Source organism: Camelus ferus, chromosome 1 (assembly GCF_009834535.1).
Source record: "Camelus ferus isolate YT-003-E chromosome 1, BCGSAC_Cfer_1.0, whole genome shotgun sequence".
In the NCBI taxonomy this organism is placed as follows: Eukaryota; Metazoa; Chordata; class Mammalia; order Artiodactyla; family Camelidae; genus Camelus; species Camelus ferus.
Window position 1 is genome coordinate 109016978 of NC_045696.1, and position 26525 is coordinate 109043502.

At 54.4% G+C, this 26525-nt stretch overlaps 1 protein-coding gene across 1 annotated transcript; it reads left to right on the top strand.

Annotated features, from left to right (window-relative positions):
• The first annotated feature begins 1522 nt into the window (after nt 1-1522).
• Nucleotides 1523-26525, top strand: KY (kyphoscoliosis peptidase). The gene is given in 9 exon segments (XM_032488102.1): nt 1523-1715; nt 3454-3516; nt 6192-6274; nt 6981-7089; nt 8576-8693; nt 16628-16816; nt 18143-18333; nt 22087-22151; nt 22153-26525. Coding segments are annotated over 9 exon segments (1788 nt in total). The 5' UTR covers nt 1523-1576; the 3' UTR covers nt 22984-26525.

Sequence of the window (26525 nt, forward strand, 5' to 3'; positions counted from 1 at the left end):
TCCCTGATATTGGTGTCTTGATTCCTGACTTGCATCTTACCTCTTTCTTATTTGGTAACTCTGATTAGAGGTTTATCAATTTTACTGATCTTTTCAAAAAACCAGCTCTCGGTTTCATTGATGATTCTGTCATTATTTCTTTAAATATTTCTTCTGTACCACACTATTTCTCCTTTCTTTCTGAGATCTCAGTGACATGAATGTTAAATCTTTAGGTATTGTCCCACAGGTTCCTGAGGTTCTGTTCACTGTTTCTCTCTATTGTTCGTACTGAATAATTCTTATTGATCTGTCTTCAAGTTCACTGACTCTTTCCTTTGTCATCAATATTTTGCTATTGAACTTATCCAGATAATTTTTAAACTACTATATTTTCAGTTCTAAATTTTTTGTTTGTTTGTTTCTTCTTCATATCCTCTCACTTTGACTGATACTTTATCTCTTTTCCTTTATTTCAAGACTGTTTGCCCTCACTTCTTAGAGCATGGTCATCATGGTGTTTTAAGTCTTTGGTAATTCCAAAATCTGTGTCATCACGGCATTAGCATCTGTTGATTTTCTTTTCCTTTTTAAGTTGATACATTTTCCAAGGTCATTCCATACTGAGTAATTTGGAATTGTAGCCTTTGTAATGCTGTACAGATCTGCCCTGCACATGCACCACCCAGCAGTCAGTCTGGGCATTGGTCTTCCCCATAGTTTAATTCTCAAAGGCTGTGATATGATGTTTAGGATGAGATCCAAGCATACACAACATGGTTGAGACCCATCCATGCAGAGGTGACCACAGGAGTTCATCCATAACTTTACGGAATTACTTTCTTGAGCTCCCTACCTCGTTACTACCCACTTCCCTGTCCTTCAGCCCAAAAGCTGGGATTTTAGTTTCCCCATTTGTCCAGGTATTTCTCACCACTGTGTCTGCATCTGGAGCCAAACAGTGGAGAATAGAAAGAGAAAAAAACCAATGAGTATTTTCCCCCACACTCTTGGGAATGGTAGCTTTGCTGGTTCCTTCCCTCAAAGACTTAGGTGCCTACAGGGCCAGCAGAATCACTGCTGCACTGCTACCAACAGAATTTCCCTAGGGGCTGAGTCTGGAGATAACAGAAAACGGAGGTGGGTGGAAATTTCCCCCACTCTCTCTGACTCTTAGAGTTTCCCTTTCTCATTGCATAGGCTGGAAGAAAGGGCTTCCCTTAGAGCACTCTTTCCCTGCATCCAACGTGCATTTCTAGGTTTGGAGCTGCCTTTGAGTCCAGTCTAGGTAATACTATAAGGGTAGGGGAATGGTCAGTTTTGCCAATTTAATGATGCTTTAAATTCTAGTCTTCTTCCCCAATTTGCCTTCTATCATTTACTTTGCAGAGTCCTCAAATAGTTGGTCCATGCATTCTTTCCAATGCTTACAGCTACAGTCAGTGGGAGAGACAAGGCGGAATACGTTTACTCCATCTTGCCCAGATCTGGAAACTGCTTATTTCTTGGTTTTGGGGTTTTTTTTAAACAAAAATTACTTGGATATTCAAAAGAAAGCTCTAAAACCACTTGTGTTTTGTTGTTCAGGACATCTGTTATGAGACACTGCACCCTTTCCTGGCAGCATCTGGCAGAGAATATCACCTCCTATTCCTTTGCAGGGACACAGCTGACTGTGGAGGTCCACCCTCGAGACGCCATGCCCCAGCTGCTCAAGAAGTTCTCCTTGGCTAAACGTACGTACGTACAGGGCTGCTTGTATGTGGAGGGCTGGCAGGGAGGATGGAGAGCAGCTGGAAGAGCCAGAGCCCAGCCTGGGCACCTTCTAGGGGACGGAGAGTGGTGACCTGGGTCTACACACTGGAATGAGGCAGAGACACAACAGCTTCATCCTGGGAGCTCTCTTCTCCATAGTCAGCAACCCCTGTCCTTAAAGTCTGTGCCATTAGGCATGGGTAACACCAAGCATTTAGCTAAAGATGAATTTCATCACAAGAATGTCGTTGTTTTTAGATACCATTTATTGACTGTGACACTGCTAAGCACTGTACACTCAGTAACTTACTTCTTTGATATATACCAGAATTATCCCCACCTTTTAAATCAGCAAAGACTCAGAGAGGTGTTAGCTGCCTAAGTCACCCAACTATGAGGCGGGTCAGAACCCAGGTCCAAATGCAGCCTGTGCTCTTAACTACCGTACTTGGCAGCCTTCCGAGCCATGTGCACAGGCCTGGACCCAGGCCCACCACGTCTCCTCTGCCCTCTTCTCGGTCCTCTCCCTGCATCTGTCCAATCTGTGGCTAAACAGGGGTCTGGGGAAATGCTGGCCAAGGAATGGAGGCTGCAGAACAGCCAAGGCTCAGGTTCACTCCACATCCACTCGGTGGGCCAAGGCAGTTCCTCCGAGGCTGCCTGGGCCTGCAGCCCTTGGCTACCCAGGTCTCACGAGGGCAGGCAGGTGCGGAGAGGGCAGCCCCTGGGAGTTGAATGGCTGGATTCACAGCTCAGCTGTGTGAGCTCAGGCAAGTGGCTTAACCTCTCTTTTGGACTCAGTTTCCTCATCTTTAGGAGGAGGATGATAATTCAGCGTCCCTCAGAGGCTCGTGTAGGTTACAGGAGCTAGGCAATATAAAGCATGAGCCAGGTGTGGTAGGTACACAAGACTTGGGGGCTACTCTTCTGAACCCCCATCACTCTACCAAGGTATGTAGGTGGAAACAAAATGTGGGTGTAAGAAGGAACAGGCCCACTGTTCTCAGAGTGGCCTATATACATTTGCAACCTTCCGTTGTTATATTTACAGCCTACAATGGCCTTCAAGGGCAAAGACAACCAGCCTTGGCACCCACTCCCCCTCCTCCACCAGATCCTCCTGCTTCCATCAGGGACCCACATCTTCCTGATCTGGTTTCAGATCAGCAGGAGATTCTTCTGTTTCTCATGGAGTCTGATAACCGTTGGTGACCATTCTGCCTCAACAGTCCTGGGTTTATGGGATTTGGTTGTCTTTGAACCTTCCTGAGGAATAATTCCCGTCTCCCCACGTTCATGTCTGCCCGTGGACGGTTCTTGCCTGGGGGTCCCCCGTCAGGGAACTCACTGGTGCTCCCAGGATCCCCAACTGTGTTCAAGATGCTGGGAGCCTCCGGAGGAGGTTGAGAGCACAGGGGTCCGGGCAGGGCCACTGAATAATCACAAGCCTCAATGTCCCAGCAGATTCTCCCTCTGCTCACAGACTACACTTCTCTTTCTCGCCACCCCTTCCCTGGCTCCTGGTCCTCCCTCTGCCTCACCAGGAAGTCCAGGGCAATCCCAGCAGCAATTCGGGGGTGGGAGATGGGAACAAGAAGGGGTGAGAAGGAGGGTGAAGAGGAGGGTTCAGAAGCAAGGACCACCACACAGGGAGCCATCTGTGCTTGCTTTTCTATTGCTTCTGAAGTGTCTCTACTTCTGGCCTTTGGGATATTGTAGGTTTACAAGGTGATAAAAATGGAAACACAAGACCCCGGCAGCCTGGAGGGAAAGACGCCCACGGTAAGCTGCAGGGCCTTCTTGGGGCCATTCTTTGAGACAATAGATTGGTTTAACCCCTGGGGCCAATCTCCAGTCAATTGGAAATGGCTCCCTGGAGCACTGTGCTGGGAGCCTGGGGCCACCTCTGGGCTCAGGGGACCAGAGTGTCTGCATGCGCACAGGTGGAGAAGTAAAACAGCTTACACACCAGACGGGATCCCAGAGCTGGAGCATAAACCCCAGCAATAACAAGGCAGCCCATTATGGGAAACACTAAAAGCAGGACGCAGAATTGTGTTAACTTCAAATGGAATGCCAAGCCTCTGAAAGGCAGGAGACGTGTGAATAAGCAGAGCAGGGCAGAGAAAGACGCCCGGAATGGGTGATAGATGACCCGGGCTCCAGTCCTGCTTCTGGTCCTCACTCACCTTCCCTGGATCCCAGTTTCCCCCTCAGTAGACCAGATGGCGTCTAAGGTTTAGTGCAGTTTGGTACATCTTCCCATTGTTTTGGTTTAAAATTAGAATAATCTAGTTAATGCCACTGGTGTTTTAAATGTATTTATGCCAAATCATATTTGAATCTTATAGAATCTGTTCCAAAGGTAAATTTAATGAGGCATAAATCATTACGGGTATTTTTAATGTTCAGATATTGTAAGATGGAACCCAAAAAGGGTAGAACTAATAATAGAGTTTTCAGTCCCATTTTAGAAATGCCATCCTTCTTGGAAATGGGGGCAGGGGAGGCCTCGTTTGCAGAGCTGAAGCTTGTTAAATGTGTAAGTCCACTTCATACCCACTTAAGTCCCCGTGACGGCCCTTGTCAGAGGGTGACAGGAGCCAGAGTCCCGAAAGGGGAGAGGACACTGAGAGGGGGAAGCTCAGCAGGGCTGCTCAGGTGTCCCCACTCCCTTCTGAGGGGCTGGCTGGGCCCAGGAGAGGCCCTGATGGTGATCTGAGTGATGGAGGCAAAAAAATCCCAGCTCCGGGAGCAGCCGAGTGAGCCCCGATGGTGCAGGGCTTTAAGGGCGCTCCGGTGTAAGACCGTGCGGGACGGAAGGGTGGGGGCAGGGGTCCAGGGACTGTTTTGGTCTTTGTGGAAGAGCAGAAAGTGAAGAAAGAAAAGGCTAGGTTGCTGGGTGAGGCCACAGCCTCACAGTGGGGTGTGCACCACCTGCCTGCCCACCACACGCTCTGCTCCCTCCTAGGAGAGGAACAGCCTCGGATCCTGGACGTGTCCGAGGCTTCAGGTCAAAGGGACCAAGGCCCCTCCCTCACCCCTCCTCCTAAGAGGGACCCAGGGGACAGAGAGAGGTGGCCAAACCCAGTCTGAGGTCGAGAAGGAAGGAGGCCTGGGTCCTAAAGGAAGGGGCTTTTCAGCAGAGGGAAAATGCATGTGGCCTGCCTCTGAGGGCTGAACTTGGCTAGTGCCTGGGAGCCCCTCTGTGGCCTGACGGTGACCAGGTCCCTAACCAGCTGGCACTGTGTCACATCCAGTGCTGCCCAGAGGGGGTCGTGGAGCAGCTCCGGCTAGAGCTGGTGGTGACACCCCATCCTCACTCTCTCACCACATCTCTGGGGTCTATAGCACCGAGTAACGGGACTCTCACAGTCCTCGGGGGTATATGGATGCATGTGGGCGCAGCCCCACACTGGGCACAGTGGCTTCATACCTCTGATCCTGCACTTGCCAGCAGAGGACCCCCCACCCTGCATCCCCCCGGGAATCAGTGACACTGACTTTCCCACGTGACCCACCATCTCATTCACTCCCCTAGTCTCCCCACAGATACGTTCCTGAGGCCAAGAGGTTGGTGGAAGTTGGCCCGACTGAAACCCAGGCCTTGCACAGCCCCACCAGGCACACCCCCACGTTTCTGTGCTCTTCCCAGGCTTGCTGTCATATCCTGGGGCCCCACCTGCACCCCTCACGCACCCAGCACCCTGGAGGCTTCTGACATGCAGGCTGAGAGTTGGTCCACTTGAGTTAGGGGCTCAGGGTCCCTTTGGCCCCATCCTCTCCTCACCCTCTCCCTGTCCTCCCACCCAGCTTGGCTGATTTAGGTCAGAGGGCCTTGAGTAAGGAAGACTCAGCCAGAGCCTGGGCTCTTTTCTGGGCTGGGACAGGGGTTTGCTGCCCATTCGTCCATCGATCGATGGGTCTGACCGCTGGTCGGTTAGCCGTGCAGCAGCTCCCTGGGGCTGTCCCGGGTCCAGGCTCCTTCTGAGAAAGGCTGGACATCCGTAAGTGATTCTGAGGCCCAGCCTCCCTCAGGGGCCTCCGCACAGTATCTTGGGCGACTGCCCTTGAGGTGCATGTGGTCAGTCTCCAGCTGACCGTGGGCGAGGGAGGAAGAGAACTCATTCCCGGAACAGCTGGCGGGGAAGCTGCAGGAAACTACGTGGTGGGGAGAAGGGGCTCCGTCATCAGTCCGTCTGGGGCTGCTGAGCTCACTGAGGTGAAGCCAGTTTCTTCACTGCTGACTTCTGTTCCCAGTGAGGAGTCGCCTCGGTTCCCAAACCGGTCTGACCAAGGAACCCTTCTAGGAGATCTAGCTCCTGAGAGCAGGGTTTCAGTCTGGGAATCATTTTGAAGGCCAGACAGTCCCAGCTCCTCAGAGAGACAGGGAGGCCTGGGCTGGGCAGCCCTGTCAGCCGGTCTCGGCCGCTGACTGAGCCTCCCTGTGTTTCCAGCCTACCCCTGGGATAGGTCCAGCCTGAAATCCATACCCCTGGATCTGCGGCAGTTTGAGAAACTGGACACCTATGCCTCACAGGTAGGAGAGCTGGGCCCTCGGCCTGTGGGCCGCCCCCCAGCCCCTCCGTCCAAGGTGGCTTGCAGTTCCCTGAGCCAGGGTGGCCACGCCCCTCCCTGAGCCCCTCCTGAATGTATCAAGAATCCCCTGGGTGGGTGACCCAGAGTGCCTTTCCACAGCACGTGGATGGGGGACAGAAGGCCAGGACCTGATGTCACTACCACACTATTTTGATTATTGTAGCTTTGAGTAAGTATGAAATCCGGATATGTGTGTCCTCCAACATGGTTCATCTTTTTTCAAAGGTGTTTTGGCTATTCTGGGCCCCTTGAAATTCCATATCAATTTGAGGATTGGCTTTTCTGTTTTTGTAAAAGAAAAAAAAGGCTGTTGAAATTTTATAGGGATTGTGCTAAATCTGTAGATTGCTCTGGGGAGCATTGACCATGACTAGGAGCCTGCCGTAGTGCCCAGATGCCCACCTGGGTGGCCCCAGGACCTACACAGAAAAGATGTGGTGGCTCCAGGCCCAGTGGGTCAGCTGGTCAGCACTGCCCACCATGGCCAGTCCCCACCAAGGGCTGCTCTCAGCCCAGCCTTGGCCTCTCTGGGCCTCTCCTCTTTCTCCACCTGGAGGAAGAGAGGCCCTGGTTGCAGGTGGCAATGCACTGGGCTCCCCACAGCCCTCGTGCAGGCCCTGCCATAGCACATCCCTCCCACTCCCCAGGTGACGGTCAAGAGTGGCCTGGACGAGCTGGTGAGTGACCTGCTCCAGGAGGCCCACAGTGACCTGGAGAGGGTCCGCGCCATCTGGATCTGGATCTGCCACCACATAGGTAGGCCCACTGGTGGGGCCACTGGCTCTAGGACCCTGGTCCCAGAAGAGCATCATCTCTGGTCTTGACTTTATCACCAGAGTGTGTGGAGTAAGACTAAGGTGAAGGAGAGGGGCTCCCGGATGGTTGGGTAGAATAGCCAAAGACTAACCCAAGATGGGTAACTCACCATGTGCCAGCGGTCCCCATGAAGGGTGGGTGGGCAGGCATCCCACGTGGCCCTCTGCCCACAGCCAGAGTGGAAGCCCTTCACCCAGCAGCAGCCTTCCCTCCATCCTGCTCCACAGAGATGGGAACCCAGGGCAGAAGGTCGTCTCCAAAAGGAGGTTGGGGATGAGTCACAGCTATTTGAGAAGTTATCACCACACTTTAAGAGGTTTCTTAAAGCACCTGAGCCAAGAAGGGTGGGCACCGCTCTCCCTGCTCTCTGCTCCCACCTGGGCGACCTCGGACACTGCTCTCAGCTCAGTCTCCAGGTTCTCCAGAGCCACCCCAGGGGACCTGGGCCTGTGCAGCTGCCCGCAGCTCTGCACGGGACAGCCTGGTAATCTGACCAGCTCAAGCCAAGCTGGCGGGTGGTTGCTAAGGGGATTCTGGCTGCTGCCCCTTGCATTCAGTGGAGGAGCCGGGTGGAGAGGTGGACTTCTAGCATTTTCTCTTTGACATAACAACCAGTGGGGCTCCCCTGACCTGCTGCCCCTGGGCTTTCCCCTTGACCTCCCAGAGCAGCAGTTAGGGATGCAGCTTAGCGGATGGACTCCCCTGACACAGGTAGGGCGTCTGGCCATAGGCCCTGAGGGGCCGCCTCCTCCACCTGAACCCCAGCAGCTCAGCCTGGGCTTCCAGGGAGCAGCGGGGTGGGAAACAGAACATTTGTTGGACTTTGCTGCCCCCACCCTCACCCTCACACGCTCACTCATACACTCACTCACATACACCTCCTGCCCCCATGCCCTCAAAGGCCACAGTGATTCCTGCCTCAGGGCCTCCCCGCCAACCTTAGGCTCTCTTATTAGCAGAGTGATGGGCTATGGGGGAGACAAGCTCTCACGACAGCTCAGTACACCCCCTGCGGGTCAGGGTGAGGCCTTGGCCTTGGGGGCCCCAGCAAGGACGGGTGAGCAGCCTCACTGCAGCTGGAACTGGAGGAGGGGACAAGCGGCCGGAGCCGCCACCCCCAGTGCCATCTTAGTCCCTTCCCCTCCCAGCCCCTCCTTGGAAGCCTCGGGAGCCAAAGCCTCGCTCTTCCTCTCACCACCCACACAAAGAGGTGGCATTTCCAGATCTTGCCCAGCCTGAGGCCCTGGTTCCATTCAGCCCACAGTGGTTTCTCCCCCGCCTGAGGGAGGCCGACCCAAATGGTGCAATGCTGGAGCCACAGCGGAGGGCGGGGGTGGTACCACAGGCAGGGGACCCCCTCTCCTCTGCACCAGCCCGGTCGTCTCCCAGGACCTGGTTCCTCACGGTCCCCTCCTCTGCCCTCCAGAGTATGACATCGAGGCTGCCCAGGAGAAGGACCGCCAAGCCTTCAAACCCACCACCATCCTGCAGACCCAGAAGACCAACTGTGATGGCTATGCTGGGCTCTTCGAGAAAATGTGCAGGTACGGAGGGGTCCCGGGCTGACCACCCTGACCCAGCCTCTCCCCAGGCCAAGCACCATGCGCCTTCACGCACAGACAGGGCCCAGAACCTGAGTTTGCAAACTCTGCTCCGAATCCAAGTGAGTCCTGAAAAGGTCAATTTCTCCCTTTTTAACACCAGCATAATTGACTTTGTACCATCTGCTGGGCTTCGTGATGCATTAACATAATGGCAGATGAATGCACAGAGATAATTTGGTTATAAAAGGCCCTTTTTCCACCTTCTCCCATCTCTGTGCAGCTGAAGGTTAGAAGAATGGCAGATCTGGGAATGTGAGGACAGTGGCTGCTGACGCCAAGAGGACTGTGAAAGGCTGTCCTCGGGGCTGGCACAGGGGCCCTCTCTGGGGAAACAAAAGATCTCCTCCCTGAAAAGATTTGTCAGCTGGAAAAGCTGAATAACGAGGAAGCAGCTCCTCTCTTGGCGCCTGTGGGCTCCGTTTCCACTGCCCTGGGAGCGAGCACCTGGCCGGGTGGCCCGGGAGGTGGGGTGAGAGCAGGCGAGTGGCTGGTAAGTGGTTTGTGTTTGGAGACTCACGGCTGGTTCGACGCTGTGACTCAAGGCTGGGGGGCCCTGCTGACCCTCACAGCCTCCTGTGCCCACTGGGGTCTACTGTGATCCCCGGGAAACAGTCAGCCCTGGGGGCCACCGAAAAGCCCCTTCCCAGGGGTGTGGACAGACTGTGTACTCTGTCCTGCAGGCTTCTGGGAGTGGGTCTTCTCAGGCCCCCAGGTATCAGCTGGCCAGGACCGCAGAGGGTAATTATCAAACCAAGAGTAGCAGCAAACACTTAAGGGTCCACAGTCGGGCCGTTGTGATGTGTCAGTGTGGTGCAGTGGTCATGTGCCGTCTTGCTCCTGGGGCACACGCAACCCATTCCTGGCCTGACTCCCAGTTGTCCGGCCTCCCCCTGCCCCGATCACCACCGCTGAGTGCAGGCACATGTTGCTCCAACTCTCCTGCTTGCTCTATGCTCTTCCCTTCCCCCACCTCCAAGGCCCACCCCTGAGACCATAGGCCCAGAGGGGATCAGGGCAGGTCAGGCTGCAGAGGATGCCAACTCCTCTGCAACCCATCTCCCTGCCCCCCACATCCTCACCCCACCCCAGGCCCTGGCACCCCAACTCTCCAGGAACCAGGATGCTCACCGACCCCCTGCCCAGGCTCCACAGGCCCTACAGTCCTTGAACAAGAGTAAAGACTCACACTGTTCCATAAAGTCATCCCAAACCCGGCCTCACCCCGCCTTCCAGCCCTGTGCATTCCAGCAGTTCCCACACTCCAGCTGGACAAGCTCAGTGTGCTCCCCTCTCTCTAATACTCTCCCAGGCCCCACTGCAGGACCGCCCACCTGCTCGCCCTCTCTTGATGCCATCAGCACACCTATACACCCGCTCAGGTCTTGTGCTTTTATTTAATCACTTTTCTAAATTAAAAAAAAACAAACAAACACTTAACTGTAGATGATTTCTAAAGTGCACAGAAACAAAAAGAAGAAAATTGTACCCTGAATCCTACTACTTAGAGATGACACTTACCACTTTGTCATATTCTTTTCTGGACTTTGTTCTATCATGTAGGTGTTACCTGTGCTCATTTCCCCTTGTAGGTCTTACAGGTCTGTTAGGTCTTTTACGTCTTCGTCCCTGCCTTCCTGCTTCCCCTGTGAATATCCATCTCAGAATCCTACACACAGTAGGCCCTCAGTGCCAGGAAATGACAAGATATTCCTCGCAGACTTGTATGAAATCGACCTTACTCTCTTTTTAGATGAAGAAATAACCCTCAATCTGCTTTCAGTTCCATTTGTGCCTAGCATTTTTCAGAATGTAATTATTTTCATCTTAATTTGCAAATTGGAAAACCCTCGGGGTTTTAAGTCATAGAATAGATCCTTCTTTATCCAATAGAAGCCTTCTTAGCATGGTCTGAGAGTATCAGATTTAAGCCAGGAAGACTCAGTTCATTTACCAGTCCTTGATTTCCAGTCCCTAATTCACCACATATTAGTTTTATTCCTTTTGGAAGGCACCTAGCCTCTCAGAGCCTCAGTTTTCTCATCTGCACCCTGGGAACTCTGTTTCCCACCAGCAGGACTACAGCCCTAAACGAGAACATGCAGCTTGGAGTTTGCTAACCTGGAGGTTGTTGGGGTTTTTTTAAACTCTCCTGCCTTGTCAGAGTATGGGAACGTTTTTGCTGTGTAGAACTTTCCTGCAGACCCACATAGACTCACGTAGGCTCAGAAAACTGACATTTGCCTTGAGTGGAACTGTCAGCTCTCTGGCCTAGTCCAGAGGCTGAACTACAGCCAGATTCTGGCCCACAGCTGATCATTAAAACACATCCCAACGTTTTGCATCATTTAAAGTTAGGTTCCAGCCTGGCAGTTACCATGTGAAATGCTCTCCGCATTGCCTGGGACATTTAACCACACAATAGCTCACAGTTTCTCTGAATTCCTTTAACTTTGGCTTTAAAGATCAGTAACCTTGTCCACGCATCTTTCCTAATTTCCCTTCTCTTTAAAATTACGGCTGAAGGTTTGGTAAATTCATTAGCGGATTCCTTAGTAACCGAGGACGTGTAATCCACACTTGCTGATTTATCCCTGCTTAGTTGTCAGGGTGGCCTCTTAGCAAGAGTTGTACCGATGCGGCCACCATTACTTCTGCCTGTCCCTGCCACCTGCCTGCAAGGGCCTCATTAAAGACTGATTTAATAAAGTAATTTGGTGGGGAATTCAGATATTTTTGCAATATCATTCATTCATCGTCTTTCCCGAGTAACCAACGTGCATTTATTTTTTGGTAGCGCTACTGCTTGTAAATGCTGGTCCAGTTTCTTCCCGACCTTCCGTGGTCCAGTATTAATGTCTCTCCTTTTGCTTCCGTTCCCCACTGGCCTTGATGAATTCTGCTTACTTTCCTTGCAGGGGCAAAACTTAATTCCCCCGAATCCTGCCACTGAGTCAGCCTCTGTGATAATTCCTTTCTCTGTTATCACGGCTCTAGCACCACCAGCTAGCAGACTTCCCAGGGACTTTTGATAAAGCTGGGAGCTTATTACCAGTCTGAAGCTTTGATGCTGCAGAGACTGGTTGTCACCCATCAGATGTCAGTCTGTTTTCCATGCATCCTCCAGCTGTCACAATAGCGTGCGCAGCTCAGCATCATGTCCCAGACAATCCCAGAGCATCACTTGGTTCCTGAGGCCCCCAAAGGCTGGGAAGAGGCAGATGAAAAACCCTTAGCTCTGTCATAGAGGGCCACTGAAAGGGGCATCTGAACTCCCCCACCTTTATAGATACCCCAAAGGATGGTGCTCACAAAGGTGAATTACATCACTCTAGCAAACCAGCCTTAAACTTCACTCCGTATACCACCCAAAAGTTTATAGATGAAAAAAAAAACCCTCAGTGTACAAAAGAGCTGGTGCAATATGAGGCCTCCTGAGCATCAGGACAAATGAGCCCTGGTGCTGCTTTGGCCCCTGGCTGGCTGTGTGTCCCCAGGCAAGTCAGTCTCCCTCTCTGAACTGTGGATTTCTCATTTGTCAGAGAGGAGGCCCCTGAACTCAACCTCAGGGCTTTGGAGTGAGAATTATTACCTTGATTATAGTTACTGACCTGGACATAGGGTGGTATAAAAAAAAGGGAAAGGGGGCCATAGAGCAGAAATACAAAGACACCGTCAAATTTACAAGAAATCAACTACATAAATTGTGAAATGTAAGTCATGGTTATGTCTGTCCTGCTGCAGTGTAGAAAACACAATTTTTTTTTTCTGTTCAGAATTTACTTTTATTGTAATAACATTAACCTTCTTGAGGATGAATGATTTCGGAACAGCAAGGCCCTAAAAATTCTAATTCACATATGTTTGCCCAGTTAAACTGACCATTGGGCTTAAAGTTAATAAAACCATGTCTCCTAATTTTACTATTAGAAATTACAATATTCTCATCAAGATACGGAAGAAGGGCAAGCTTCACTGCCTCTCCTACGGCTATGATCCCTGCCTCCCTCCGTCTTTTTCCACGTGGCTCAGCCATCCTGCGAGAAGTGTTCAGAGTGGAGGAAGTCCACTGTGTTCAGGGGCTGTTGTGTGCAGGGTGCACCGCCCACTGCAGGCAGCTCAGCCCTGCTGCTGCTGGGGCCGGACCATCTCTGTATAAAATGACAGTCACAGTCTGAATCCATCACCTCCTCCATTATTTCCACATTGGAAACCCCACTGGCGCTGGGATTTCCAAACTGTCAGAAGTGAAAACCAAGATTCTGTAGCCTGAGGTTACTAGGTGCATCTACATGGGTGATGTCTCGGCTCTAGGATGGCTGGTCAAAGCTCTCTCAGAGGAGGATGTATTTCTCGTCCTCTGCCCTTTCTTCAGTGCTCCCCCAGATCTTTCCAGCAAATTCCTCCTCCTTGGGGCTCTCTAAAAGGGCTATGCTTATCACTAGCATTTTAGTGGCTTTTCTTGTATCTGCCCCCCTTCCAACTACGAGCATGTCTACGGTGGCCAGTGAGCTTTACTTTTAGTATACTGTATTTTATTATGTTATAGTCCGTAGTATATTCTGAAAGGATAAATGGGGTCTTATTCCCTGGCACCTGGTATAGCGCTTTGCCTGGAGTGTGTAGAGTCGGTGATCTTTCGATGACATGAAATGGTGGAGGTTCATCCTGACTAGCGACCAGCAGCTGGAATGACTAGTTCTACACTTCTGCATGAGCGCTGTGGATTATTAACAATCATGCATTGCATTATGACTTCTTTGTCCAATTCATCTTGCACATGGCTGCCAGGTAACAAAATAGCCTCATCTCATAGTCAAGCGTGGCAGATGCTTACAGCTGAGGGTTTTTTTTCATCTTTGTTCTGCCCCAGGCCTTCCCCATGGCCCTCTCAGCTTCTCCCCAGCCTGTCAGAGGAGAATCACCCTCTAGAGACCACTTAATGCCAACCTTTCGTTTTGTCCTGTGGAGAGCCTGGCAAAGTCACCCTGGAGCAAGCCCTCCTCTGCCAGCTCAGCCCGGTCCCCGCCCCCTCCAGCTGGGAGCCCTTGGGGAGGACATCCAGCTACTCACTTCTCCCTCCTCCAGCCCTTTCTAGGCTTGGGGCAGGGTTCTTACTCCTGCCCCCCTGCCATTTGGTGCTCAGACCATACCTTCACTTCACCTCCTGGGTGGGAGGATACCCCAGCCTGAGGACATGGCTTCTCCCAGGAGGACACCCAGGCAGAGCTTGAGCCGGCTGTCTGCCCACATCAGCACCCACTCCATTTTTATCACAGCACCTGGAGGCTGCGTGGGCACTCAGCGCTTCTTCCTTCCTTCCTTCACTCCAGGTGGCTCAGAGCGGAGGACGAGCCACTGTGGGCAGCGTGTCCCGAGGCCCACAGCTCCCCTCCCTTTCCTGCAGAGCAGCCCCTTCTCCAAATACTGCTGTTCCCAGTCCTCCCTGTACCCTCCCCATCATCCTAGAAATTCACATGCCCTGTCGTTCTGGGCAAGAAAGGAAAATAACTCAGCAGAGAATGTCATTTTCAGGTAGTTTTTACGGATTCTTTCCAATTAGAGAAGTAACCCATAATCGTTATTGAAAACTGTAAAAATAAAGAGAAGCGTAAAGAAGAATATTAAAATCGCCCCTAATCCCATTACGAAGAGACCAATCTGTCTCCCGTCTTCCATGTTGCGCACGCACACACGCACAGAGGCATTGTGCTGATGGTGGAGTTTTACAGGCTCTTGTCAGTTCACAGCGTGTCAGGAGCATCTCTGACCTCACTAAATATTTTTCACAACATTCCTTCTCCTCACCCACTCTCTTGAGTATGTAGAGCCCTACCTCCAATGGAGGTACCTCCTGTACCTCTGTCCAATGCCTCTGGGACGCATGTGACCCTCCCCTCTCTGCTGGCTGTTTCCTCTAAGACTCTACATTCATTCGGATTGCCCATCCTGAGAACAAACCCTTGGGCCTCACATCTGGTTGCAGCTAAATGACGAGGGGGCTTTCCAGGAGTTCTTGCTGCACTCTCTTTCCTCTCCTGGGCTCCTGGGCTCCTGGACCCACTGCCTCTGGGTCCCCATTCTGCTTGGGGAGCTGGTAGTCTTTACCAGCAGAACATTCTGACATCCAGATCTAGTTTGTCTTGCTCTCTGCCCTGGTCTCCCAGGTGCTCCCGAAATCTTCCCATAGGGCCCAGCTGGTCTGTTCTTGTGGGATTTCTTAGACAGCCTGGGAGACCTGGATCTCCTTTTGTGAAGATGCAGGCAGAAACAGGTGGGGGCTGCAAAACTTCCCAGCCCAGGAGCCCCCCGCAGAGCAGGCCTGCCCCCTGCAGGAGAGAGCGGTTCCCTGGGGATGTGCGCAGCCCCCAGGGCAGGGTGGAGTCTGGTAACTACACCTTTGGCCTCACCAACTCTCTCTACAAATGATATGTACATAGAGATACATACTATTTAATCCAATATTCTGCTAATTGTTAATTCAAGTTCATTTTTATAGGGAAAATTTCCCCATTCTTATCCTGAATGCATGCCCATTTCACCCCATTACCCTGAGGCTCCGTGGCCTCTCGTTTAGAAAAACTGAGGCTCAGATCTGGTCGCTGGAAAGACCCTGGCTGCCCGGGGGCCACTTCCCTGAGATGAGCCCTGCCTACACCCCGGAGCGCACACCCGGTTCGTGTGAGGGGACGGTAGAGTCAGCAGACAGCTGTGCTGAGCCCCGTCCGCAGGGGCCACTGCAGACATCCTGGCTACCACGGGTTTGGGTGTTGATTATACCAGCATTCCCGGTGAAAGGAAGGGGTCTCAAAGAAGGAGCACCTTGTTCTGACTCACACACTGGCCCCAGAAGTGTCCGCACAGGGCATCTCCTGGGTTAGAAGAGCAGCCCACCCCTCAGATGCCATGTGGGGGCCGCCTGGCCGTGGCAGGGCTCTCAGGACACTGGCTGTGGCTGCAGGGCGGTGCCCACAGCCTAGGTCTGGGCTTCAGGGTTTCAGCTACAAATGCCCAGATTGTAGCTTGCCCATGGGGTCCCCAGAAGTGACCAGCACCCATCCCCTGCTGTCCAGGCCTTAGAAAGTCATCCCAGACTGGTTGTGAGTGGTTGGGGAATGCTCTCAAGGGGGCCTTGATAAAAGCTCAGGCCGACTGGTCAGCATTTCCACTCCCAGAGTGACAACTACAAGGGACTCTTAAACCGTGGCCACAGCAATCGGTCAGCAAATGGCCTTACTGCTCTGTTGTGGCCCTGGCAGTCAGACCTGAACCATCCTGGCAGTGGGCCAGTCATCCCCGGGTCACAGGGGACTCCCACTGGCCTGGCCCAAAGGTCCCCACACAGCTGTCCATGGTCAAGGCGTGGCAGGGGAGTGGGCTCACCCTCCGGTCCAGCACCCCTCGCTGATGCCCCACCCGTGTCATCTAGACCCAGCTCCTCAGTCGCGCCTCCAGATCCTCTCTGGTTCTTCAAGAACATCATCATCCCCCAGGTTTCCACGGTCCCCCGGTGGTCCTCGCTGTCGCACCGTGTCCTCCTGCAGGCTGCTGGCGGAGCAGTCAGGCAGGCTCTGGGGAGAGACATTCCCAAGTGGTTTGTACAGTCTGGAGGGAGGAGCAGACAGCGGAAACTGCAGCTGGTCTGTTCCAGTGGGAGCAGCCAACCCTGTGCCCACCCCCCTTGTCCCCAGGTCCTGCATATAAAAGCCCTCAGGCTGTATGACTGTGCAAGAGGCAGGAAAAAGGAGAGACAGGGAGGGACTGATGGACAGCAGAGTGCCTGAGGCCTGGGGCCGCAGACAGGCTTGGGGGAGGAGGGGATCCAGCCTCCCCACCCACAGAAGGAGCGACCTCTCAGACCCCCGTCCCGCCCCCAGGATCGCCGGTGTGCAGTGCATGACCGTGCCTGGCTACTCCAAGGGCTTTGGCTACCAGCCGGGGCAGAGCTTCTCTGGAGAGTTTGACCATGCCTGGAACGCCGTGTACCTGGAGGGGCGATGGCACCTGGTGGACAGCACCTGGGGCAGCGGCCTGGTGGATTCCACCACCTCCAAATTCACCTTCCTGTAAGTGCCAGCCTTGGTTCTGCGGGGTGTCTGGTCGGTGGAAGGAGGCAGCAGGGGGAGAAGGCCAGCAGGGGAGGAGAGCAGGGGGGCCTCCGTCTGCTGCTGGCCACTCCCACCCTTCCTCGGGCTTGGGAGTGAGCTAGCTCCAGGCCGACTGTAAGGGCCTTGATCTTTCTGTCACCTCGCTGTCCAATGACTAAATCCGCCCCCTGGCTCCTGGGCACTCTCCCCACCCAAGTACTAAAAGACAGTGTCTGCCTACACACGGGCCACATGCACAGAAAGGCAGGCCTGAGAAGCTTCTTTAAGTGTCTGTAGGTTCCCTCAGGCCTTTGGCCATTGACTGTGTTCCATCCACAGATGCCAGAATTCTCTTCCACTGTTTCTCCCGGACACTGGATTCCTTTCCCTCCTCTCTGGGCTGAATCAGCCACACCCCATCTCTGAGGAAGGGGCTCTGGTTTGTGGGAAGGGGCACTATGCTGTGCCGGGTCACCGTGGCCACCATGGGGCAGGGAGGCTGGGGTGCCGGGGCTGGAGTGTGCAGGTCTGGCCTCCGAGATGCCGGCCTTATCTTGAGGCCATGACGTTCCCACTGGGTCTTGATGTACATCAGCAGCTCAGGTGGCTTTTCATCCGGAAGATGAGGGCGCTGCCTCAGTTGTGCAGTTTAACCTGACGGTCCTTCCCACAGGGCAGATACAAGCACATGCACTCGGCCCATCCACACAGGGCGCGTCCAGTCACAGCCCTCCTCCGCTCTGTCAGCTCTGAGCACTGCTCGCCTTGGGCCTCGAGGAGGCTCCCCCATTCCAGCTGAGTTCCCTGTTCTTCCGCTGATCCCCATCACTGACCTCCAGAGAGCCGCTTCCAGGGACTGCGTCAGGGCCTCCTCCCTGCACAGTGGTGCACCCCGGGCTGCGTGCAGAGCTGGTGCGCCCGGCCTTCCCTCCCTGCTGTCCCTCCATGTCACTAGCACCTAGTCCGTGGGGCATGGATTTGCTCGAATCTCTTTGGTTTTGAGAGCAAGGGGAGCCCACTCTCCACCTGGACTGCGCCACCTGGGCTGTGACCTTCTCGTAAAATGGGCCTCAGATCCGGCCTTGCCTCCTGTTTCTGGAAGCAGCCACTGAGGGGGCATCTGCAGTGCCGGTGTTAGGGCTGCAGATGGTGCCTCTTCCCATCAGGTTGTGGGTGGGACCCTACTGTGGATGTGTTAGCTGAAAAAGTAGGCCCCAAAGACCCCCTGTGAACCCCACCTGCTCCTCTGCACGGCTGAGCCCCCCACCCACCCACACGGGTACTGACCAGCTCTTCCCCCTCCAGCTACAACGAATTCTACTTCCTCACGCACCCTGCGCTGTTCATCGAGGACCATTTCCCAGACAACAAGAACTGGCAGCTGCTAAAGCCTCCACAGTCCCTGAGGCAGTTTGAGAACAACATGTATCACAAGAGCGAATTCTACAACAAGGGGATGCTCAGCGCCCACCCGGAGACCTCCACCATCAAAACAGGTAACCGGAGCTGGCCCAGCCGGGCCAGGAGCTCTTCCTGCAGCCTCTGAGGTCCGCGCTCCCCGCCCAGCAGGTCAGGGAGCCAGGGCTGGTGGTCCCGAGCGGGGTGCGTCTCCCTCAGCTGACTCAGCAGGGAGAGGACTGGCTACACACTCCTCCCAGCTCAGGTGCCTGACAGATGCTCCCGAACGCCTGGCAGAGAGTATGTGTTGGCCCCGCAGAGCTGGGATCTGTGTGTCAGTGGCCTAACCCGCTGGTGGGGGAGCAGCGGGGGTCTCCCAGGACAGAGTGCTAGGGGGGTGCTACATTAGGGAGGTGGCCGCTGAGCTAGGTGTTGGGAGCTGAAGGAGAATGAGCATCACAGGACAGGAAGGATGCAGCCACCCTTCGACATCTGAGCTCAGGCAGCCCAGTCGAGGGCCGGGCTCCAGGGGCATAGCCTGGCCTCTCACAGCCTTGTCTCCCCGGCCTGGTGCTACTGGTTCTGCCCGCTACTCTGCCTCCTTCCCTCTTGAGGCAGGACCAGCCTCTTCCAGCCGATTGCCCTGGGGCTGGGCAGTGCAGGACCGGGACTGGGCTGTCCCCAGGGCTGGCTTGGACTGACATTTGCTCCCCACCTCCCCCATCAGGCAGCCAGCTGGGTGTGTTTGTGAACCCCAGGGTACATGGCAGGCCGGGCTTGGGGGGCCAGGACCGCAGCTCAGGGCTTAGCACAGCCGGGTCAGTGCGCCCCCATACTTTCTGCAAGCACTGCCCATGGGCCCCGTCTCTGCACCTGGGGGCCTGTGTGCTCCCAAGAGGGAAGCCGTGAGCTCACCCAGTGTTAGCACAGTGGGGTCCTTGGGGCAGACTGCGGGTGATCCCCAGGCTATGCTGCAGGGAAATGGGGACACGAGGAGCACAGGCACCCCCCACATTGGTCCCAGCTGCCTAGTCCCTTCCACCTCACAATGGCCTCCTTAACCAGGCTGCTGAGCTCTGGAATACTTTTGAAAACCACAAACACCTGGCAGCTCCTGCTGCGAAAATAACAGCATGAGGCTGCCGTCCTGAGAATAGGGCAGCTGCACGGATGTCAGGTCGGGGGCCGGCTCTGTCCGTCGTGGGCCACGGGGCCACAGGGAGGAGTGGGCCAGGCCACACCACTGTCAACACAATGCCACCAAGGAGTTTGCCTTTTCAAGAGACATAGACATGTTAACGCTGGCTTTCTCAATATATAGTAATCTAAAATTTGATTGCATATTCATGAAGCATATTTAAAGACTATGTCTTTGCTGGAGCTCATTTTGTTAAGAGTGGAGATGGGAAGAAAGCAGAGAGGGAAACTGAGGGGGGCAAAAGGCCGGGAGGGGAGAGCAGGAGAGGGAGAAGGAGGGACGAGGGAAGGAAGAGATCACAGGCTCCTACAGGGTCCCTGGGGGTCTCCAATCCTTTACTTCAGGTCTTCCCAGCTGTTCAACTCACCTTTGCCAAGAACCCCCTGGGCCAGGGGCCCTGGCCAGGCCTGGCATGCGGCAGGAAAGGAGGCGGATGGGCCTTCCCCACGTGCCCACGCCAGCAGAGAGGACAGACATTACACAGAACACAGACATTACACAGTGGTGCTAAGTTCCCTGAAGGAGCCTCGGGCGAGGAGAGGGGCTTCCCGGCAGCTCAGCCTAACCCCAGGGCATCAGGAAAGCTTTTGTTTTTTTGTTTTGCTTTTTGTGGGGGGAGGTAATTAGGTTTATTTATTTATTTATTTACTTACTTATTTTTTATTGGAGGTGCTGAACCCAGGACCTCGTGCATACTAAGCACACGCTCTACCACTGAGCTATACCTCCCCCCCAGGAAAGCCTTCTCTGCAGTCAGAACATTACGTTAAGGTCTTATCCAGGTTTGGGGACAGTGGAAGAGGGAACAGCAGGTGTGAGGGCCCCAGGATGTGAAGGGGTGTGCTGCTGGAGGCCTCTTCACTGGTCTCCAGTTTGATGGTGACCCACAGAATTGAGCCCACTAGTGACTGCGTGTATATTTGCAGGAGCCCTTGGGCTGCTGTGTGGAGGTGCTGGCAGGCCCTGTGCATCCAAGGTGAACTGCACAGGGACCTCACTACCACCTGGGATACAAGATGGAGCAGGCTGGGGGCCACGAGGAGTTGAGGGCTGAGATAGCTTCTGCCCCTTGAGTGGCTTAGAAGAAAAAGAGAAGGGAGAAGAGGGATTCAAGTCTACTGCTCTTGGTCACTTTCCTTTGGAGGTTTCCAGGAACAGTTGTCCCACAGTGGCTGACAGCAGTGGAGAAAGTGTAGACAAAGAAAATAGCACAAAAGCACAAAGATCTCACAGTTAGTGTAATGGGAAGAGAAGGGATGGTAACAGAGATCGGATGGTGGATCACAGGGGTGGGGAGAGGCCAGGATGGAGAGGGCGGTGGACGAAAGGTGAGGAGAGGACTTCCAGGAGGGCATGGCCAGCAGCCCAGATTCTCCAAGGAAGTCACTGAAGACTTTGGAGAGTAGAAGCAGAGGCCAGATATCAGAGAGCTGAACTGGTGGAAGGGAACTGTGGCGGGGAGGGGTTTGGGAGAATAAGGTAGGTAAGGAGTCAGCCGTGCCTGAGAAGGGAGGGAAAGTCTTCCAGATGGAGGGACCATGAGGAAGGCGGAGGGGAGAGGCCAGCTGAGCCTCCATCCCTGTCCTGTGGCCTGTGTGGGGATTCTCACTCCCAAGATGGGAGGTAGCGCTGAATGTAGTAGCTGAGCAGCTTGGCTTCAGGGGACCTCGTGGCTGATTAGATCGGAAGTCTTGGGACACTTGTCCTAAAGCCTGGGCATGGCTTTCCCCCTCCCCAGCAAGAGCACTGGACCCCTGGCTGGGGAGAGTTACTAGCATGGATCAGACACTAGTCTGTCTCCTTCCTTTGTGCTCATCCGTGAATGGGGCCAGGGAGGTGGCTGGGATGAGGAGCAGGGGATCATCTTCTGAGAGGAAGGCAAGGCGAGGCTCTCAGAGAAACCCTGCCCCTCCCTGTGGTCCTGCAAGGCAGGGAGGACCAGGTAGGAGAGTTCCCTGGGCTGCAAAGACCAGAGAACTGACCAGGACAGAGAAGACAGCGCTGGACGGCAATGGGAGCGGTGGGAGGGGTGGATGCAGAAGACCCTCCCATGCAGCCACTGACTTCCATCAAGAAGCCTGGGGTAGGGGAGAGGGGGAGACAAGGAAGCAGCCCCACCCCTTGAGCACAGTTTCCTGGAGGGAAGCCGCTCCAATCAGCTTTTAAAGGTAATGCATGGACATGACAGCCATGACACTGTAATGATCTGATGCTGGAGGGAGCAGAGTGAAAGTAAGATGAACTTTGGAGGTGACGGTCAAAGGGTGGCTCTCCAACCAGCGTCTCTCCCTGCCCTGGAATCAGGCTAACCCTCTGTGCAGTCTTCATCTGATGTGAATTAAATGGGCAAAGCGATACAGCTAGGGGGCAGATTTTTTTTCTTGAGATCGACCCCCAGCTTTCAGCTCTCTGGAAGAAAACCACCTCGAGGGAGTAGGGGAGCCCTTCCAGGGGTGTGCAGCCGCGGCTGAGATCCTGTTCAGTGACGTCACACTTGTGGCTGAAAGCTATCATAGTGAAGGTATCTCTGCCGTGGAAATGGGCAGAGGCTGTAAGTCAGGGCCTTTCCCCCAGAGATCCTATTGTTAAACATTTACTGGCACGTCGGGCACATGCTGACCCCATCTCACCTGACCCTGGCTCCTCTCCACAGTGAACGGGAAAGCCACGGTCACCATCGAGAGCTGCGCCCCGACGCTGTTCATGTTTATGCTCAACTGGTAAGCAGGAGCACGGGCTGCTGAACCTCAGGAAGAACGGGATGAAGCTGGACGTCTACCCGCCGACCGTGGGCACCCACAAGCTGCAGATCTTCGCCAAGGGCAACTCGGAGATCTACAGCTCGGTGCTGGAGTACACGCTCAAGTGCCACTACACCGACATGGACGTCCCGCTGCCTGCGGAGCTGCACCAGCCTGTGGGCCCCAGCTGGTTCTCGGAGCAGATGGGCATCGTGAAGCCGTCCCACCTTGAGCCGGTCATCTACACCAGCGATGGGCGCTGCTCCGTCAGCTTCGGCGTGGAGGAGGGCATCAGCGTCCTGGCGTCGCTGCACGGGGACGACGGCCCCATCACCGAGGAGACGCAGCGGCGCTACATCTTCCAGCTGCACCGGGAGAAGCGGACAGAGCTCAAAGTCCAGCTGCCCCACGCCGGCAAGTTTGCCCTCAAGATCTTCGTCAAGAAGAGGCAGGAACCAGGCAACTACATCTTCGTTTTCAATTACCTCCTGTGCTGCACCAACGCCAAGGTGAACTGGCCTGTGTTCCCCGAGAGCTTCGGCAACTGGGGGCCGGACAACGAGCTGCTGGAGCCCCTGTCGGGCGTGCTTCCTGCCAACCACAACGTCCCGTTCAAACTGAAGCTGCACGGCGTCGCCAAGGCCCTGGTGAAGGGGCAGGACACGTGGCCCCTGACCCTGAACCACGAGGGCTACTGGGAGGGCAGCTGCAGCACGGCCGGCTGCCAGGAAGTCTACGTCATGGTGCTGGAGAATGCCAACCACAACTTCTACTCCTACATCTTGAAATACAAAGTGAATGCCCAGTGACGGCCTGGGCCCCACCACCGCCTGCCGGGGCCCTCCGCCAGGCCCGCCTGGGGACGGCCCAGGGGCAGTGCAGAGAGCCCCGGACACCACTGCGTCTGCATGGAATCCCGTCTAGGCCTCTGCCTCAGTCTCCCTGCTCCGCCGCCGGAGCAGTGATGCTTGTGTTCTGATGGCCGAGGGGACAGAGGCAAAGGCCCTTTAGAAGAAAAAGGTGCTATGTAAATCTAAGGTATTGTAAACTGTACCCCACTGCCCAGATGCCCCCTTCTCGTGCTGATACTGCTGTGGTTGCTACAGGGCTGGTGTGGGAATGCAGGCATGCTGCCCGGGCCGCGGTGGGGCGAGAGAAGAGGTACGTGCCCTGCGAGGCTGGGTCATCCTGAATCCTCGCACCCCCCTCAAGTAGCATCACAGTGTTTCTCACCAGCTCCCCAACCCCAGGGGGAGGTGGGACTACCATTTTTACCCCAGACCTGACCACCTTCCGCATTCCTGCTGCCACTCCTTGCTCTTTGAGGGCTGGGGAGGAGGTGTGGAGAGGAAGCTAATTGCCCCTCAAGTGGCTGGAGGCAGAGGGCCTCCACAATGCCTGTGTGTGCTGGGAATGTGGCAACAGAAAAGTTATGGGAGATACCAAGGCAAAGAGCAGCCAGTGCCCACTCTTGAGTGTCCTGGGTGGGGGCCAGGGGGTTCAGGGACACATGGCAGTCCTGCCACCTGAGCCTAAGGACATGAGACCTCCAACTCTGCTCTCAGAGGGACTGATTCGGTTCACTTGGCCCCTGCAGGTCCCCCTAGAGCCTGTGCCTCAGGCTGCAGCTGGCACCCATTACAGGGAGCCTCATGAGGCTGGGCCCTTGGGGAACCCTGGCCATCACCCTAACTAAAGACCCAGGCAAGGAGGAGTGCAAATGCTGCAGTGCCAGGGGGACCCCCAGGATAACAGGGCCCCGTCAGCCCCCAAGATCCCTACCACCAAAGCCATGCCTGCGGAGATGCCGATCTGCCCTGGGAGCAATTTCTGTGCTTGTCCCTATCCCATCCCCTCCCTCCCCTTCCTAGACAAGAGAAACCCCCCCAGGACCCCCCTCCTATAGGGACAGTTCCGAGCCCCTTACTTGCTCTGACCTGAGAAGCTTCGGCTGCCCAGCCAGCCCTTAGCAGCACCTCGGGCCAGCGTTGCTATGGCAACAGTGGAAAGGCTGTCTCAGTGAGGGCAATGAGAGGGAAGGATGGAGGGGCCTTGAGCGGCCATGTGTGGCCACAGCAGCGCCATCCCAGCACATGGAGACACTGGAGGTGGTCCCTACGGCCCTCCTGCTTCTCCAGCTCTACAGCCCCTGCCTTTCAGCACCTTGGCCCCTGAGGGGCAGCACTGCCCAGCACTCTGCCCACACTGCCTACCCTCCAAATGCCCCTGGGCTCAGTTACAGCCAGGGCCAGCCAGGATCCTCAGAACCTCCTCATTTATTCGTGGAGCACTTAATAAGCACCACACTGACCCTCCACACTGGGGCTACAGAGGGAATGGAAGGGCCCTGCCCCACCATCCCAGAGCTCAAGGTGGGTGGCAGCAGCCACCCCTGCCCACACCTGTCTCAAGTTCCAGTCTTCCAACACTTCAGTCCATCATTCCCTGGGGTTCCACCCCCAAAGATCCCCACTGCCACCCAGCATGGACCCAGTCCAGAGCAATGTGATGGGGTGCCTGTTCTGTACCAGGCTGGGGGCCCTGGAACACAAGGGCAGTACACCTTGGGGGGCTGAGCCGCCCTGGCCTGTGTCCAGCATCCTCTGGCAGGCTCTGCCACCCAGGCATTCAGCACCATGTCACTCACGCCTGGAAAATGCACAAAGGCCACAGAGGCGGAATCAGCTGTGCACCACAACAGGGAAACAAGGGAGGGTTTACACCCTGAAAACAGCCTTTTCTCATTCTTTTGATTTTATAGGCTGAAAGCAACATGCTGTGTTTCATCAAAATAATAAGTGCCTTCTATGACTCATGTCACTCACTGGACCCAGAGCTGGCTGGCTCATCTAGTCCTGCTGAGAACGACATGCATCCTTTACAAAGCAATGTAATTAATCAATACATTCTGGGGCGTGCAAAGGATGCCACCCAGCAAAATAGGAGCTTTCCCAAGAACAGAGAAGGAGGCGCAGCCTCTCAAAGCGCAGGTGGAGCATCAGCCTCCCCTCCCTGCTCAATTAACCAGGCGCCCCCGCCCCTTGTAAAGACAGCTGTAGACACAGTCAGACAACACCTGCATTTCTATCCACTGAATTAAAAACACACGAAATGAAATCCAATCTTCATGAATTTTTACACGCATGCTGCTCAGGGTAGAATTCGGGGTTGCGTTTTGAAGTCTTTTATTCAAATCCCCATCTTTGTTTCCCGGTCGAAGCGTCCCAGCGGCCCGTGGAATGGCACGGGCGCCCCCTGGTGGCCGATATGCGGATCTGCCGGCGCTGCATCCCGACCCCCGACCCCCAACGCTGTGAGGCTGAATCTATCACTGGGGTTTTAGGCAGAAATTGAAAAATGCGACTGAGATGTTTATGTTAAATTCACTGGGTGCTTTTTCATGGCTTCTCAGCGCTTCCTGTGTGTACATGGAGTACGTCGTTGCCACGCACAAGCTGTGAAGCGAGGCTGGGGGCTGCCTCTCGTGGTGGGAAGACACGAATGTAATAGGACTGGGGAGTGCTTTGCCTAGAAATCCCGTAGGAGTGTATGGGACAGCTTTGACCACACTCATTCCTACGCCAGTGAAGGATTGAAACTGATCGAACTCAGAGAGCTTTTGCTGCAAGTCCTAGGATGGCAGCCCTCAGGCCACATAAGGGTGTGAAGGGTTGGGGAGGGTTGGGGAGAACTGAGGAGTGGGATAGCACGAATGGGCTACAACCACAACCGCAATTACCTTCAACTTGTTTCGGAAGCGCCACCAACACAGCTGGACTCCGTTTTCAACAATCTGATTGTGATCATTGTGTGTTCCCCCTATGTTACATTGTCCCTCCGGGACAAACTCCTTACAGCCTGCTGAGAGTAAAAGGAGGTAAATAGATAACTGAAGCATGAAGGATTGAGGCTAGACATAAAGAAGTATTTCCTGTTGTTAAGCAGGAGGGACAAGTTGCCAAGAAATTTTGTGAAATCCTCTTCTCCAAAGGACTTGAATAGTAAAAACGTTTTCCCAGTGGTCTTGGGTCTTAGAAGACAAGATTCTCTCCAAAGCAGTGAGTCCTTGAAATACACTAGCTCACCCTCAGCCAGCGAGAGAACCGTACTGTTGCGTCCTTTGCCACTGGCACAGTGTTCAGAGGTGGGGGGCATCTGTGTCCCACGTCAGTGTTTACCTGAGGTCGATCAGTTCTTTTCATTTGAGTGAGTAGCTGGAACTCTGAAGAGGTGTTGACTTTTCATAATGTGTGCATTGAGTTGTGTGGGCCAGTGGCTGTTGAGTATGCTTTCCCCACATTGTTGCTGGTGTTGTTTTTCAATAAAATTTATATTCATTTTTATCCAACAA